The following is a 17,187-nucleotide window of genomic DNA, read 5'->3' as shown; positions in this document are numbered from 1 at the left end:
AATAAACTCATTTATTTTGGTTCCAATAAATATGTTTAACCCATCAACAGCTGACATTTCATCTCTTTGTTGGATAAAACGTTTGTGTGGATTCATCGCAGTCTGATCAATAACTCAAAATGATAATTTATCAATGATCAGCTGAATCACATGATTTTCAAATCAATAACTTTCATGTGATCATTAATGCTAATGAACTCACTGTTTTAAGTAGTTTCACACTGATATTTATGGACAAATATTCTTATCAATATTGTGACATAATATTGATCAGATCACTGCGTCCCAGTCGGACCAGTTACAGGTTCTGGACTCCTGAACTGGACCAGGCTGATTAGCTGGTATCTGATGGTTATACACGGATTTATGTATTATATTATTTATAGAAAGTAAATGTAGGTCAGTAAGAGACGGAGCGGAAACTAATCATCATCCATACGTCCATCAATCGACTGACTTCATCGGAACATCAGAGACTCAAACAGCTCCTGAAACCAGGCCAGACCAAACCAGGACACACCATGCTGAACAGGAACAGGCTGAACCAGGACAAAGTGAACCCGAGTGGGACAGAGTCCCCAAACCAGCCTGGAAACTTAAAGGACACCTGGTGCTCTCTCCGGGCTACATCACAACATAAGGGCCCTTAAGAACCACCTTGAAACCCCTGGATCTCCCTGGAACAGGGATCTCTAAGGTTCACTAGGACCCTCTCAAGGACCACTGGAAGCTCTCAAGGGTCCCTAAAACCTCCCTAAAGCCCCCTGGAAACCCCTCAAGGACTCCCGAATGTCCTCAAAAACATTAGCTTTCCCCAACTCTCCCCAGGACCCTCTGGAGGAAGTGCGTTGCCACCGCAGGGACCAGGTCTAAATTAAGTTCTGGGGACATTATTTTAGCCCCCAAAAGGTCCCTGCTCGAGGGTAGCAGCAGGGACTTTCAGGGCGGGGCTTGCTGAACATTTCAGACCGGCGGAGCAGCGGCGGTTTGACCGTCTGGATCGACGCGTTGCCGGTCGCAGGCCGGCCTTCTCTCGTGAAGCCGCGGTGGGAGGCGGCGGTGACCAGTCGGTCGGCGCGAATCACATACGGCCCACATGCTGCTTGTTAAATGCTGTAACGCTAACTACCCTAGCCAAAGGCTAACGTTAGCTACATGCTAACGCCAGCTGCTAACGTTAATGGTTTAGAATCGTGGCGTTTGTAAGACAAGCGTCGGCTGAACCGATCGTACAGAATGACATCTCGTTAATGTCGTCGCAGTGAGACGCGTTAGTGTTTTTCAGATGAAGCGTTGCGGTAAAGTGAAGTGGCGGCTGCAGACCGGCGTGTTTCCTCCTGCGACGCCGGCAGCCCTCGCGTCTCCTGCTGAAGCACGCAAACGCTGCGTTTCACACGTTTATATTTCTGCAGATTAATAAACAGCTGTGGGACTGAATGTGTGAACAGCGGCTGTTCTTGTGTCTGAAGACAAGCGTACGCTGCTGTATGTGTAGAAAGCTCAGGGTTTCTAACAGGTGACAGTGCACAGGTAAAACAAGCAAAGGTCCTCGTGCTGAACTGCAGGTGATGAGTTTAATCAGTTAAAACAACAGTTGTGCAGCTGTGTGATGGTGTAAGATAATGGTGCCGCCGTGGAAACGCAGACGACAGCGGGCTGAAGGACCTTTTAGTTCCTGGGGAGAAAAGTTTGGGTGGAAACGCAGCTATTAGGATCCACTGGAAGCTCTCAGGAACCCGTAAACATCCAGGAACCTCTCAAGGAGCCCGGAGCCTATCTGAAGCCCACTGAGCTCCCCCACAGGGAAACATTAAAACCATTCGGGGTCACCTGGAACCTTTTCAAAGTTCCTGGAAACTCCACAATCAACTCCAAAACCCTGATGTGACACTAGAGCCCCCTCAAGGACCCTTAAACCTTCCTGAAGCCCCCTTTAAGTCACCTGAAACTCCCTCAAAAACCTGTCATGGATTTCTGAAACTACACTGGAAACCCCTGGAAACCCTTTCAAGCTCTCTCAATGACCCTTGAACCTCCCTGGTGCCCCTTTGAACCCCTCAAGACTTTTTAGGACCCCATCGGAGACCCTGAACCTCACTGGAACCTTTTTCAAGGTCCTCTCCGTACCCTGGAAAGACTCTAAATTCATCAAACCATGTCCGGAGTCCTCCCTAAATATCCCTGGAACCCCTGAACACCTCCTTGAACCGCTCAAGGTTCCCCTGGAACCACTTTCATGCAGCATTGAACCTCCCTGGAGCCACCTGGAATCTATGTCAAGGTCTCTCAAGGACCAGTGAACCTTCCTGAATCTTCCAGGAACCTCTCAAGGACCCCTGAGCCCACCTGAACCTCCCCGGGGAACCAGAGGGGGCTCCTCTGGCGGCCCCGCAGTGACCCCGAAGGGTCCCGGGACCTTCTGTAGTGTGCGTTACGTGTTGTAGAGAATAAAAGCAGGTCCAGGTGCGGGACCCGGACCGGGTGCGGGCTCTTACCCCACTCCAGGAAGTCGGTGACGTGCTTCTCCCTCTTCAGCGGGGAGTGGGAGCACTCGGTGTAGAAGCAGAGCAGCAGGTCCAGCAGCGCCTCCACGCTCAGGCAGCCCGCCGCCTTCTGCTCCAGCAGCAGCTCCTCCAGGCGCTTCAGACGGACCTGAGCCGACATCCTGACCCGGGACAGTCCCCCCGCCGCTCAGGCTGGCAAACCGACAACAAGCCCCGCCGCACAGTCCGAGTGTAACCCGCCGCCCAGGCTCCGTTTCCGGCCGAGTCCTGCCGAGCTCAGCCTGCTAACCGCAGCTAGCTCGTTAGCTTCGGGAAAACATTCCCGACATTTTGAGCAGTCTGGGTGTCGGTGAGTCGGTGTCGGTGTGTCCGCCGGTTACCGCCGCTCCGTCGTGTTGAGAGCCGCTCAGGCTGCAGGCCCGCGTCCGGCCGTCCTCCACATCGGCTTTAATCCCGGTAAATCTGGACTTTCCTCTCACAAATCGGGATGTCGGTCAGACCGTCGACTCTCAGACTGGCCGCCGCTGCTCCATGTCCTCGGCTCGGCGATCAGCCCGGTAACATGTCCGCGAGCTCCGGGACAGACTCGGCTTTAATCAGGACAGCCGTTAACACCGTGTGGCAGCGCGCCGGAGGCTCTCAGCGGGGTTTTCGGTAGTTTGAGGCTGGCTGCCGGTGTGGCTGCTCAGTGGGAATATGGCTGAATCCAGATCAGACCGATCCGGGCAAGCTGAAGACTGCGGGACTCGCTTCCTGTCGCCGGGACTTTCACAATAAAACACCCAGCGGCAGCGGCAGGATTTATAACTTCAAAATAACTGGAATAATCTGATTTATGTTCACATTTCGGTTTATTTAGCAGCGCACACTTCACTCAAAATACTACAACTAATGCTGCAAATACCACAGCGGAGCATCTCCTCAACTAATCGATTTAATTGTTTGGTCAATAAAATGTCAGAAAACAGTGAAGAACGTCAGTGTTTATGTAAACAGCTGATCAGTTAATCATGAAGACAATCATCCGATTGATTGATAATGAAAATAATAGTTTCGTGTTGTCGTGTTTACAATAAGACAAACGGGATGAAATATGTGATTCAACTGAGATTAATTGAAAAAGAAAAAACAGATTTCTGATAATAATAATAATAATAATAATAACTTTGTGTTTGATAAACATTTTTCATTATTAAATATAAATCACACAAGGAAAACATTAGAAACAATTTATCACAGGCTGCATGAATTTTAAAATTCAGAATTGTCTTCCATATGAGAATAATAATAAAGGAAGTTCTTCCTTTCTTTGCTCTTTAAACTACAAAGTAAAGTATTTATTTACAACAGAAAATAACAACTTTCTCAGAGATATCATAACAACATTTAAACAGTCAAATAAACTCTTTAAAGGTGCCAAACACACACACATTTAAATTACATAAAACGGGGTAGAATAATAAGAATATAAATAAGAATATATTATAATGACAGTTAAAATAAAACTAATAATAAAGTTCAGTCTGCTGAACACCTGTTGCGCCTACAAGCCCGCTCCATGCCTTTATTTTGAAGGATAATATCCCGGCTCCGGAAGTCGGTACCTGCTGCTCTGTGCTGACCTGACTCACCTGTCTGTGTCTCCCTGAGGAACGCGGAGACCCCGCCTTCACGCACCGGAAACGGTCTGGGGACATGACGTCATGTGGTGATTGACAGGAGCCGGGAGTGACTGGTACCGCCCCCCAGTGACGTCATCACAGATGAGTGTGTACAAAGTCTTTGTTTCTGTTTGTTCTTCAGAAAGTTAGACAGGCAGTCAGGGCCTCCGTCTCAGGTACAGGACAGGTGCTGTCCCTTTAAAGGCAGTTCAAACAGCATGACACTTAGTTTATCTTACACTTATACCGACCTGGTACTTAATTTATTTCTGACCTGTTTTATAGTGTTTATAGTGTATCGTATTGTTTGCTAGTACTTCCTCCTGTGTGCACTGACGTAAAGACGAGCTGCTGTAACAAAGAGTTTCCCTTCAGGGATCAATAAAGTCTTTCTGATTCTGATACTGATTCTGATGACGCAGTCTGATCACACACACACACACACACACACACACACACCTTCCCCCTTCATTAATAATTACAGGTATTGCAACACTTACCATCCTCACACTAGAAGACGTTAGCTACATATTTACGCTGTAGTCCAGTCAAACAGTCCAGGTGTGTAGTGATGCTGTTAAACGCCGCCGCGCTCCACATTAGACGGACCGCTACAGGAGCAGCTGCCGCTGCATGTTTTGAAGTACGAGCTTCTGCTGTAAAATTGCAGATTCAGCTGTCAGTGTGTTTATTTACTCAATTTGATTTCAGGGCAGAATTCAGCAAAAAAGGGAACTAAATTAAACCAGACGTGTACCGATTTATTCAATAAAAAATAAACCAAATACAAATAACTGACCTAAAACTGCACAAACAATAAGACACCCAGCATTGTGTCTCCCAGCGCTGCTGTAAGTCACTGCCTCATATTATTTATAATATACAACACACAGACAAGCAGACAACGCCATGCTGGTGACAGCCAACATCCAACAACCAATCGCTTTCCAGGAACCACCTACACCGTCATTTAAACCAGCCAATCACAGCAGCAGCTCACCTGCAGCTCCTCATCATCAGACACACACCTTACTACACCTGAGAGAGAGAGATCCGGGAACATAAACATTTACAGCGGTACATGCACACAAATCTGTTTCCTCCACACCTGGGGACGAGTTCTTCATCGCCACGAAACGAGGACGAAATCACTGCTGATGGTTCTCTGAAGAGAGCTGAAGCCACATTATTATTATTTATTATTTACAGTGCTGCTTTCCCAGTTCAGTTTCCCATCATCCATCCATCCATCCATCCATTCATCCAATCATCCAATCATTCATCCAACCATCCATCCAATCATCCATCCAATCAATCATCCATCCATCCATCCATCCATCCAATCATTCATCCATCCATCCAATCAATCATCCATTCATCCATCCAATCATTCATCCATCCATCCATCCATCCATCCAATCATTCATCCATCCATCCAATCATCCATCCAATCAATCATCCATTCATCCATCCAATCAATCATCCATCCATCCATCCATCCAATCATTCATCCATCCATCCATCCATCCAATCATTCATCCATCCATCCAATCAATCATCCATTCATCCAATCATTTATCCATCCATCCATCCATCCATCCAATCAATCATCCATCCATCCATCCATCCATCCATCCATCCAATCATCCATCCATCCATCCAATCAATCATCCATTCATCCATCCAATCATTCATCCATCCATCCATCCATCCATCCAATCATTCATCCATCCATCCAATCATTCATCCATCCATCCAATCAATCATCCATTCATCCATCAATCAATCATCCATCCATCATCCATCATCCATCATCCATCCATCCATCCATCCATCCAATCATTCATCCATCCATCCAATCATTCATCCATCCATCCAATCAATCATCCATTCATCCATTCATCCATCCAATCATTCATCCAATCAATCATCCATCCATCCATCCATCCAATCAATCATCCATTCATCCATCCATTCATCCATCCATCCAATCATCATCCAATCATCCATCCATTCATTCATCCAATCATCCATCCATTCATTCATCCAATCATTCATCCATCCATCCAATCAATCATCCATTTATCCATCCATCCATCCATCCAATCATCCATCCATTCATTCATCCATTCATCCATCCAATTAATCATCCATCCATCCATCCATCCAATCATCCATCCATCCATCCAATCAATCATCCATCCATCCATCCATCCATCCAATCATTCATCCAATCATTCATCCAATCATTCATCCATCCATCCAATCAATCATCCATTCATCCATCCATTCATTCATCCATCCATCCATCCATCCATCCAATCATCCATCCAATCATTCATCCATTCACCCATCCAATCAATCATCCATCCATCCATCCAATCATCCATCCATCCATCATCCAATCATTCATCCATTCATCCATCCAATCAATCAATCATCCATCCATCCAGCCATCCAATCATCCATCCAATCATTCATCCAATCATCCATCCATCCATCCAGCCATCCAATCATTCATCCATCATCCAATCATCCATCCATTCATCCATCCAATCAATCATCCAATCATCCATCCATCCATCCAATCATTCATCCATTCATCCATCCAATCAATCATCCATCCATCCATCCATCCATCCAATCATCCATCCAATCATCCATCCATCCATCCAATCATCCATCCATCCATCCATCATTCATCCATCCAATCATCCATCCAATCATCCATCCATCCGATCATTCATCCATCCAATCATCCATCAATCATCCATCCATTCATTCATCCAATCATTCATCCATTCATCCATCCATCCAATCATTCATCCATTCATCCATCCATCCAATCATTCATCCATCCATCCATCCAATCATCCATTTATCAATCATCCATCCATCCGATCATCTATCCAATCATCCATCCATCCAATCATCCATCCATCCATCCATCCATCCATCCATCCATTCATCCATCCATCCAATCATTCATCCATCCAATCAATCATCCATCCAATCAATCATCCATCCATCCATCCATCCATCCATCCATCCATCCATTCATTCATCCATCCAATCATTCATCCATCCAATCAATCATCCATCCATCCATCCATCCATCCAATCATCCATTTATCAATCATCCATCCATCCATTCAGTCATCCATCCAATCATTCATCCATCCAATCAATCATCCATCCATCCAATCATCCATCCATCCATCCATCCATCCAATCACCCATCCATCCAATCAATCATCCATCCATCCATCCATCCAATCATCCATCCATCCAATCAACCATCCATTCATCCATCCATCCAATCATTCATCCATCCATTCATCCATACATCCATCCATCCATCCATCCATCCATCCAATCATCCATCCATCCATCCAATCAATCATCCATCCATCCATCCATCCAATCAACCATCCATTCATCCATCCATCCAATCATTCATCCATCCATTCATCCATACATCCATCCATCCATCCATCCATCCATCCATCCAATCATCCATCCATCCATCCAATCAATCATCCATCCATCCATCCATCCAATCATCCATCCATCCATCCATTCATCCATCCATCCATCCATCCATTCATTCATCCATCCATCTATCCATCCATCCAATCAATCATCCATCCATCCATCCATCCAATCATCCATCCATCCATCCAATCAATCATCCATCCATCCATCCAATCACCCATCCATCCATCCAATCAATCATCCATCCATCCAATCATCCATCCATCCGTCACTTGCATCCAGGTTTTGGTGGCAGCATACTAAGGAAAGTAGCCCATATAGCCCTAGCCAGGCTTTAGGATCCCCTAGCCTTCTCCCTAGCCAGGCCTTCAGGCTCAGCTCCCTTTACTCCTCGACAGTCCAACACAGCATCTATATTACTGCTGACACCTGCTGACCTCACCTCCATCTGACCCTTACTGGTGAACAAGACTGAAATACTTGATCTCCTTCACTTGGGGCAGTGACTCACTCCACCCAAAAACCTGAAGGGAGCAACCCACTGTTTTCCAGCAGAGTACCACGACCTCAGACTGGGAGGTGCGGACCCTGATGCAGCTGCAAACTGCCCCAGTGCTCACTGCTCACGGTCTCATGAAGCCAAAAGAACTACATCATCCACAAAAAAAGCAGATATGCAATGAGATAACTTCTGCTATGAATTGGCGCTATATAAATAAATTGAACATGCTGAGGCCACCATACTTTGAAGACCTCGGCTGCACCTTGAGATTCTGTGAGTGAAACAGAATCTGTAACAAGGCGCTGTAATGGACATGTAGTTCGTGCTGATGGTCCAGCTGGTGAAGGGGGGGGTTGGAGATTTCTCAGCTTATTACAAGGCTGATTAGCTGTAAGGAGATTAGAAGCACAGGTTAACAGGCGCCTCAGAACTCCTCTTCTCAGCTGCAATATTTGCTGCACTGCTCTGGAAGTGTGGCAGGACTCACCTACCCGAGATGATGGGGGGTCGGAGGGAAGACAGGCGAGCGGCTGGATGTCCGACAGCTTTAAGTCAACAAGGTAAAACTCTGTCTGTTGCTTTATCTTCAGCATCGTGTGGATACTGGTTGTATCTGAGATGGCAGCTACCACGTTTAGTTCATCTCATCTTTACTTTGTCCGAGGAGTTAAATGCTCTCTGAAGTTGCAGTTTTCAGAAACAGCGTATTAACGAATTACTATTTATGAATCTGACTGACAACTCGTGAGCACTACAGAAGAGTAGATCATGTTTCCTGTTTGCATTTGTAAAATGTGAACTGTTACTGGTTAACTACAGTTTAGTATGAAAGTAACAAAACAACCCCTATTCAAAGATGGTTTCTTTGAGAAAGATGCTCCTCTCTGAACATCATCAGAGGGCTCATAAATAACAAACAGCAGAAGAGTGGTAGGTCTTCCCAGGAGAATATCTTTGACTCAAGCATCTGAGCATGCTCAGAAACAGTATATTCAAGGGAAGAAAGAGCTTTTTACATGACAGATTCTGACCAAACAGAACAAGGTGAACATTTCTTTCTGTTAGGGGAATAAAAGGTTCCATGTGCACACAGACAGAGTTAATAAGTTTCAGTATATCAGCACCAGCTTTCTTAAACTTTGACCTTCTTGCTTCCCTGCAGCGGTCATATCGCGGTTGTGTCTTGGAGTTGTGGACTGCCGTCAAGAGTACCTAAAATACCTCGCTAAGCTCCTTATGATGCTCTGCAGAGAGCAGCCACCGGCCTTCTCTCTCCTCTTTCCTCCAGCTTTCCTTTGAAAACTGAACCCTGAACTCTCAGACCCCCGTGGATTGGATGTGAGGGCTACGACTTGACGTGACAACAGACTGTATGAGCAACTGATGATGTGACCCATTGGTTTATGATAGCTGGATTTGAAGTTGAGTTTGGCTTTACGAGTCAGAGCCAGAAACTTCCAAATATGGGCAGCAGGGTGGAACAAACGATAGGCCAGTGAAACCTGACTGGAGTAAACCATCTGGGAAGGACCAACCACTCAAGGCATAGACACTCTTTTAACCCCACTGATGTTCTGGTGCCTCAGTTTTTAACAAATTATTGTTGTTGACATTTCATACATTAAATAACCAAATATGTCAGACTCAGTTTTGGGGAAGTGAGTCTAAAATGATGCACAAGACATCTAGAATATTTCCATTTGATGGAAAGACTTCATAGCTTCAGTGCTATAAGAGCTGGGGGCAAATTTAAAGGGGAAATCAGGGTTAAGGGGGTTATTATCTAATCAATGGACCGATTTTCAATATAATAATTATAATATAACAGGAACAGCTGAAAATAAATTAGCCACTGAAATCATGTCAGACTAGAGAGGTTTTTAATGCAGCACCTATTGGTTGTAAGTGGTACTGCACCTGAAGGCACTCCGTTTTTGACCATGTTTTCGGCTGACTGGACGTGATTTACATAAAAACCACAGGACTGACATGGCAGTCGGTAAAGTGACCTTCACCAAGGCGGAGAGAGAGAAGCTAGCCGAAGTCCTCTGGCTGCTCAACTGGATCTCTGTGGTGACGGGAGCTATCCTCTTTGGCCTGGGCTTATTCCTCAAAGTAGAGATTCAGAAATGGCAGGAAGTGATGTCAGACCAGGGGATCCTTTACGTGCCACATACACTGATCACCACGGGCTTGGCGGCCTGCTGCATCAACTTCCTGGGTGGGAAGATATGCCTGGACTGCGCCGACACCAACAAGTTCCTGCGCTGGAAGCTGGTGATGATGCCATATGTCATCTGTACCTTCTTCTTCACCTCCTGCATCCTGGCGGGGGTGCTCATGTGCTACAGCATCCACAGCCAACTGGAGGAGTCGCTGTTGCTGGGCCTGAGGAACGCCATGCGGTACTACAAGGACACGGACACGCCGGGCCGCTGCTACTTGAAGAGGACTCTGGACTTGCTGCAGATCCAGTTCCAGTGCTGTGGGAACACTGGGTACCGGGACTGGTTCCGGGTCCAGTGGATCAGCAACCGCTACCTGGACATGACCAGCAGCACCGTGGTGGAGTAAGTGGAGCCAGATCTGTTGGGATTCACTGGAGTCTTTTGGAATCCCTTTTGGATTTGAGAGGATCCTTGTTGATTCTGGTAAATCCTGCTGGATTCTAGCAGATTCTTTGTCTAGTAGATTCCAACAGTTTCTAGTGGATCCTGGTGAATACTGGAAGATCTACACTGATGTTAGATTCTAAGGGATTTTACCTGTCTAGAGTGTCAAAGATCATACTACATTTAAAAGGTGTGCTCAGACTGAACAAAAAGCTAATTTTAAAGCTACACAGTCAGTGAAAGATGAAAATGAATCTGAATATATTCATTCCAGGTGGCGCAAACTGAGTCGAGAACATGTCAAGTTGAAATAGAACAAATTTGGTTTATCCCAAATTATATGGCTCCACTCAATGAATATACCAACAGCAACATAAACACACACAGCACAAACAAGCAGTTTGTGTGTTTTTAGCTACAGCTAATGTCTATCAGCTGACTGGCTGTTTGTGGTGAATAAATAAATTCAAGCAAATGAAGCAAATTTACTTCCTGTTCAATATGAATGCACCTTTATAGATTTGATTCCAATGTACCTGAATGGAGTCTGTAGGACTCTACAACCCAAAAGACCTACTAAATTCTAGTGAAACTCAGTTGTTCTTTTGGGTTTTATCTCTTTAATAATTTTGATTGAAGGTAGATTCTAATGGATTTCCCTGAATCTAGATATTGGATTCTGGTGGATCTTTGCAAGAGAATCAGCTTGGATTCCAGTGAGTCCAGTTAGGTTCTGTTGTGCAACAGTGGTGGACTGCAAAGGAATCTAATGAATCCAGCTGCAGTGGACCTTGGTGAATTCTGGTGGATACCTACCTGGTAGTGGAAGCCAGTAGGGTTTAAGGCACACTACTTGCTCATGGGCACTTTAGCAGGGAGTTGTGGGGTTTTACTAGATTGCAACACTTAGTACAAAGTTCTTCACTCACTCAAGAAAATCCTATAAACAGGTGTGTTGGATCATAAACTCTAACTGTAAATTAAGCAGATACAAATGATACAGAAAAATACTGCATTTGTTTGATTCATGATTGTATATGGAAGTGTTCTCTCAATATGTATCTATGCAGTTTGCATCATTTGACATTTGTAAACATACTATTCTTATTTACAACTGGAGATGCTCAGTGGCCTTAATTCATATGATGCTGGGAGGTGCTGCCAGCTCTCTCTTGGTGGGTTTTTCTCTGGCTTTGTTTACATATATATGGTACCTGTGTTGTTTGCCTTAATACATTTTACCTGATGAAGGTCTGAGGACAGAAATTTCAAAGATAAAATGAATACAAGTGACTGAAAGTGAGCAGGACTTTTTGGTTCTTTCACAGTTTTACTAAAACCAAAATCCTATAATTTTGCCTGAAGTATTTCAGTCATATTTAACTTTTCCTTAATTTAGATATGAATACTGCACAACCTCCATATGAGGGTTTGGACAGCATACCAACGACAGAACATCTTAGTAGATCTGCTTAATTGTCCCTACACATCTGATTCATTGATGGAAATGTGAGTAAATAAGAAATGTTAGTGACAATATTTCTTTGTCAGCAGACAGTAGAGGTTTTTAAGATTGAGGCCACTGGTTCACTGCTGTTAAGGCTGGAAGCTACTGGGGTCAAATGCTATGGGATTAATTAGGCTTAACCAACTCGGTTCAATTCAGGTCCAAGAGACTCAGTATAACCTGTCTGCAGGATTTAGAGACAATCGTTTTACTCTATTCAATAACAAGACAAAAAAAAAGCAGAAATGTCTATATCACTGTTGTCCTTTCCACCCATCCTTTGTTTTTCGTGTGTTTTATCTTAGAAAGAAGGAATTTCATGAGCATGGAGCATTTAAAAACTTATAGCAAGTTTAGTGATAGTTTAAAACATTGACTTAGGATTTACAGTATGTTTCAACTGTAAAATCTATTAGTATAGTAGTAGTAGTATAGTAGTGGTAGTATTTGTGTAGTAGTAGGTGAGTTCTACTGTCGCTTTGAGAGACAGTGGGACAGTCCTGACACCATCCCCCATGACTCCATCCACCAGCTCCACCTCAACAGGGGCCAGGATCTCTCCACAACTGCCCACCCCAGAGGCTCACCCTTCCCCTACTGCAAGGAGGCAGAAGACTGTCTCTCCATCCACTCTGAAGCACCGATCAGCTGTCTCCGGTGTTTACTGACATCTTTAACACCTCACTGGAGACATGCCACGTATCAGTCTGCTTCAAGTCCTCCACCATCATCCCCGTCCCCAAAAAACCAATGTCCACAGGACTCAACGCCTACAGACCCGTCGCCCTGACCTCTGTGGTAATTAAGTCTTTTGAGCATCTTGTAGTGTCCCACCTCAAAGCCATCACAGACCCACTCCTGGATCCCCTGCAGTTCATGCAGTAAACATGGTCCTCCACTTCGTCCTCCAGCACCTGGACTCCTCAGGAACCTACACCAGGATACCATCATTCCGGCTCTGCTGCAGGACAAACTCTCCCAGCGGAGTGTGCCGGACTCCACCTGCAAGTGGATCAGAGACTTCCTGCCCGGCAGGAGGCAGCATGTGAGGCTGGGGAAACATGTCTCTGACTCCCGGACCATCAGCACCAGTTCCCCTCAAGGCGGTGTCCTTTCTCCTCCGATCTTCTCCCTGTCCACCAACAGCTGCACCTCCAGTCACCAGTCCATCAAGATCCTGAAGTTTGCAGATGACACCACCATCATTGGGCTCATTTCTGGTGGGGATGAATCTGCCTACAGGTGGGAGACTGACCACCTGGTGACCTGGTGCAGCCAGAACAACCTGGAGCTCAACATTCTCAAGACAGCGGAGATGGTTGTGGATTTCAGGAAGAACCCAGCCCCACCCGTCCCCATCACCCTGTGTGACTCCCCAGTCAACACGGTGGAGTCCTTCCACTTCCTGGGCACCATCATCAACCAGGACCTCAAGTGGGAGCTGAACATCAGATCCTTCAACAAGAAAGCCCAGCAGAGGATATACTTCCTGCGGCAGCTGAAGAAGTTCAACCTGCCAAAAACAATGATGGTGCACTTCTACACTGCCATCATCAAGTCCATCTTCACCCCACTGCCAAGGACAAGGGCACACTGCAGCATATCATTCGCTCCGCAGAGAAGGTGAATGGCTGCAATCAACCTTCCTCCAGGACCTGTACGCCTTCAGGACTCTGAATTGCACATCCCTGGACAATCTGTAATTTTAATAAAAGTCACATTGTACATATTCTTTCTTTATTTCTTTCTTATATTTTCTACTTTTTAATATCTTATTGTCAGTTTCATATTTATGATTCTTGACCTGCAGTACTTCCTTTATCTTTCTTTGTATTTCTACTATGTTTATTGTTTTGCACCAAAATACCAAAGGAAATTCCTTGTATGTGTAAACCTACTTGACAATAAAGCTGATTCTGATTCTATAGGAGTATAGTAGTAGTAGTAGCATCCACTAACAGCTGGGTGCCTGCTCCTCCCCTGCAGCCGTCTGAGGAGTAACGTGGAGGGGAAGTACCTGATGGATGGCGTTCCCTTCAGCTGCTGCAGCACCTTCTCTCCTCGACCCTGCATCCAGCAGCAGGTCAGCAACAGCTCGGCACATTTCAACTACGACCAGCAGAGCCAGCAGCTGAACCTGTGGAGGAGAGGCTGCCGACCTGCCCTGATGGACCATTACACCAGCATCATGCAGTCCATCGGCCTCACCGTGCTCCTCATCTGGCTGTTTGAGGTACTGCAGCGGCTGTTGACTCAAACTAAATATCCATGGTGATTTAGGTGACAATACAACAAAATCAGTTTCATCTTTGTGCATCCAGCACAGAAACAGAAGCAGGAAACAGCCTAGCACCTTTGAAAAAGAAACAACATACCTTTCAACATCTCCAAAGCTATTCTGGGTCCAGTTCAGTCTGGTATTAAGCTGTCAGTATACGTCATCAAAGCGGTTAGGGGTTTGAACTTCTCTCTCTTCACACAACTATTTCTGTTACTTTTGATGTGAACAACGGAGGTTAACACTATGAATGTCTTCCAGGAGAGAAGTTATCTCCATATTTAAACAATATCATGTCCCCCCGCCCCCATGACGTTCACAACAGATACAGTAACACTTCTGTATGAACTAGTTCTTTTTGAGCATAACCCGACCCTTATTGTGCTGTCTGTTCCACCAAGACACAATGTTTGTTGACATGCAGCTGTTCATGCTACACTAAAGACACCGTGTTTGTTTCTCCCACCAGCTTCTGGTTTTGACGGGAGTCCGTTACCTGCAGACGGCCATGGAGAACGTTCTCCGGCTGGGTGATCCTGACTCACAATCAGATGGTTGGATTCTGGAGAACAGCCTGGCAGAAACAGCCCGGTCCAACTTTAACATCATCAAGAACCTGGGGAAGTGTTACCAGGTCGACGACGACCCCAACATCAACGTCCCGATCACCCCTGCCGAGCAGGAGGTACCATCCCGGCAGGTCCAGATCCCTGTGACCAGCTAGCATACAGCCTGAGGAGTCATGGACCTCTGAAAGACCAGGACGTGCTGGAACATCTCGGGTTCAAAACCTCCAAGGCCTCAAGTGATGCTCTGTGGCCATGAATCACTTCCAGCTCCAGGATGCACTGCTCTGGGCTGGGCGTGTCCTCCAGGAGACATTCAAGACTTTTTCATCCCAAAGAAAAGCTCCATCGGTGCCGTCCAGATATGAAGTTTTTGAAAAATGTTTAAAGCTGCTGTGTCCTCAGAGCTCTGCAGGTCCGATGCAGTTATTTCTGCCTTCAGACGGAACTTATTTTTAAGTAGTTTTACAAGGTTTTTAAAACATCAGCATACGAAACAACTTTTAAATTAACAAATACTTAAACTTGTAATGAAACCTGCCGGAGCACGTTGTTTTCATTCTTATATATTTTGTGACAACATGAGTCATTTTTTTGTGAATGACAGGAACAGTTTTGTATGTCATGAAACCAGATTTGTACCATTTGGTGTCTACTTGTGCTTTTAAAGGTACAAATTTGCAGCAAAGGGTGCTAAATAATAATATGAGGGTTTGTACAGTACAAGTGAGAAGCAGCGTACTCTGAAAGGAATAATTTTGCTTTCTCCACTTCTTAGAATGATGCTAGAAAATGCCAGAAAACAGTCAGATGGCAGCTGAACACTGTTGCTGCTGTAGGGCAGCTGAAGAGAAGCCGCCCACAAACGTCAAACCCTAACCTGGAAAAAACGACCCGAGTGCTTTACATAGAAATGATTGGTTATTACTGTTATCGGCAACCGAGAAAGTTTGGGAAGGTTTAATTTTTTAAGTGTAATTACAACTTGTTCACACACTGGCAATAACAAGCAATTAATACATGTCAAAAACTACATACAGTACCTTTAACAGCCAAAATGAACATATTTTGTAACTGGGCACAAATAAATAAGGAAGCAGTTATTAAACCAGACTGATGGATCAGTCAGACTGAAATTCACTTCCCATTCATGTCTATGTAGAACAGGACGAGACACATTCACTTCCTGTCATGAACTGACCCACCAATCTCCAGCCAATCAGAGAGAGGGGGCGGGACAGATCTCTCATTCAGGAAATACAGTTTGTTTATATTCTTGTTTTATAACTGCAGGTGAAATAATACAAACAGCAGAAGAAGAAGAGATGCTGATTGGCTGCTCTGAGTGATGGACGGTGACAGAAGTTACTGACAGTAAAATGTTTGATAAAACGCTGTTTAATTTACAACTTTGTGGCCTGCTGTTAGCATACTAGCCATGTTAGCTCCCGCAGTTCATGTTTACAACCCGGCGCACAGTGTTACCTGTCCCTCCTGCTTTAAGCTGCAACACGCCACGGAAATGTCACCTGGTGGATTTCACTGGTTTGACTGCAGCTTAAGAGGCTACAGTCATGTTAGCGGCTCTGGGAGGCTGTATGCTAGCATGCTAACATGCTCACAATGACAATGCTAACATGCTGATGTTTAGCAGGTACAATGTTCACCATCTTAGCTTAGCTGTTAGCATGCTAACATTAGCTGATTAGCAGTAAACACAGAGCGCAGCTGAGGCTGATGGGAGCGTGCAGCTCTGCAGGTCAGAAACCAAAGTGTCAGACACGTTAACACATCGACCTGATGGTGGCGCTAGATGGAAAGTCAGAGGATCAGCAGAGTTATTACAGTTCATCCTGAGGGCAACAGGAAACCAAATGTGGCTAATAAAAATAAAGAACCACACTTAGAACAACATGGATCTGACTGATCCAGGACCAGCTGGCTCCTTTTGTCGTTTCCTTTTTGTGATTTCTTGTTTATTGTCTTGTGTTTTGTTCACTTCCTCCTCTGATTCTCACTTCTTCCATGTTTTCTAACTGAGGTTGATGTCCACATGCTTTAG

General features: G+C 45.2%; 2 protein-coding genes across 3 annotated transcripts in view; one reads left to right on the top strand and one right to left on the bottom strand.

Annotated features, from left to right (window-relative positions):
• cdc42bpb (CDC42 binding protein kinase beta (DMPK-like)) overlaps nt 1–3,211 on the bottom strand; it is a 59,532-nt gene extending 56,321 nt beyond the window's left edge. The window contains 1 exon segment of the mRNA XM_044168269.1: nt 2,496–3,211. Within this exon segment, the coding sequence (XP_044024204.1) occupies nt 2,496–2,664 (169 nt within the window). The 5' untranslated portion in view covers nt 2,665–3,211.
• A 297-nt stretch (nt 3,212–3,508) lies between these two features.
• LOC122862702 (photoreceptor outer segment membrane glycoprotein 2-like) lies at nt 3,509–16,849 on the top strand. 2 transcript variants are annotated; one of them, XM_044168272.1, is made up of 5 exons: nt 3,509–4,271; nt 8,213–8,722; nt 9,325–10,732; nt 14,268–14,514; nt 15,029–16,849. In XM_044168272.1, the coding sequence occupies exons 3-5, from the start codon at nt 10,152–10,154 to the stop codon at nt 15,281–15,283; spliced, it is 1,083 nt and encodes a 360-aa protein (XP_044024207.1). In that variant the 5' UTR covers nt 3,509–4,271; nt 8,213–8,722; nt 9,325–10,151; the 3' UTR covers nt 15,284–16,849. The 2 variants fall into 2 exon arrangements, with proteins under 2 accessions (XP_044024207.1, XP_044024205.1); XM_044168270.1 differs by lacking the exon at nt 3,509–4,271 and having other exon boundaries at nt 7,812–8,722.
• The last annotated feature ends 338 nt before the right edge of the window (nt 16,850–17,187 follow it).

The sequence above is a fragment of the Siniperca chuatsi genome, linkage group LG16, assembly GCF_020085105.1.
Source record: "Siniperca chuatsi isolate FFG_IHB_CAS linkage group LG16, ASM2008510v1, whole genome shotgun sequence".
In the NCBI taxonomy this organism is placed as follows: Eukaryota; Metazoa; Chordata; class Actinopteri; order Centrarchiformes; family Sinipercidae; genus Siniperca; species Siniperca chuatsi.
The sequence above is the reverse complement of the archived record's forward strand: the minus strand, read 5'-3'. Positions and strand labels throughout refer to the sequence as shown.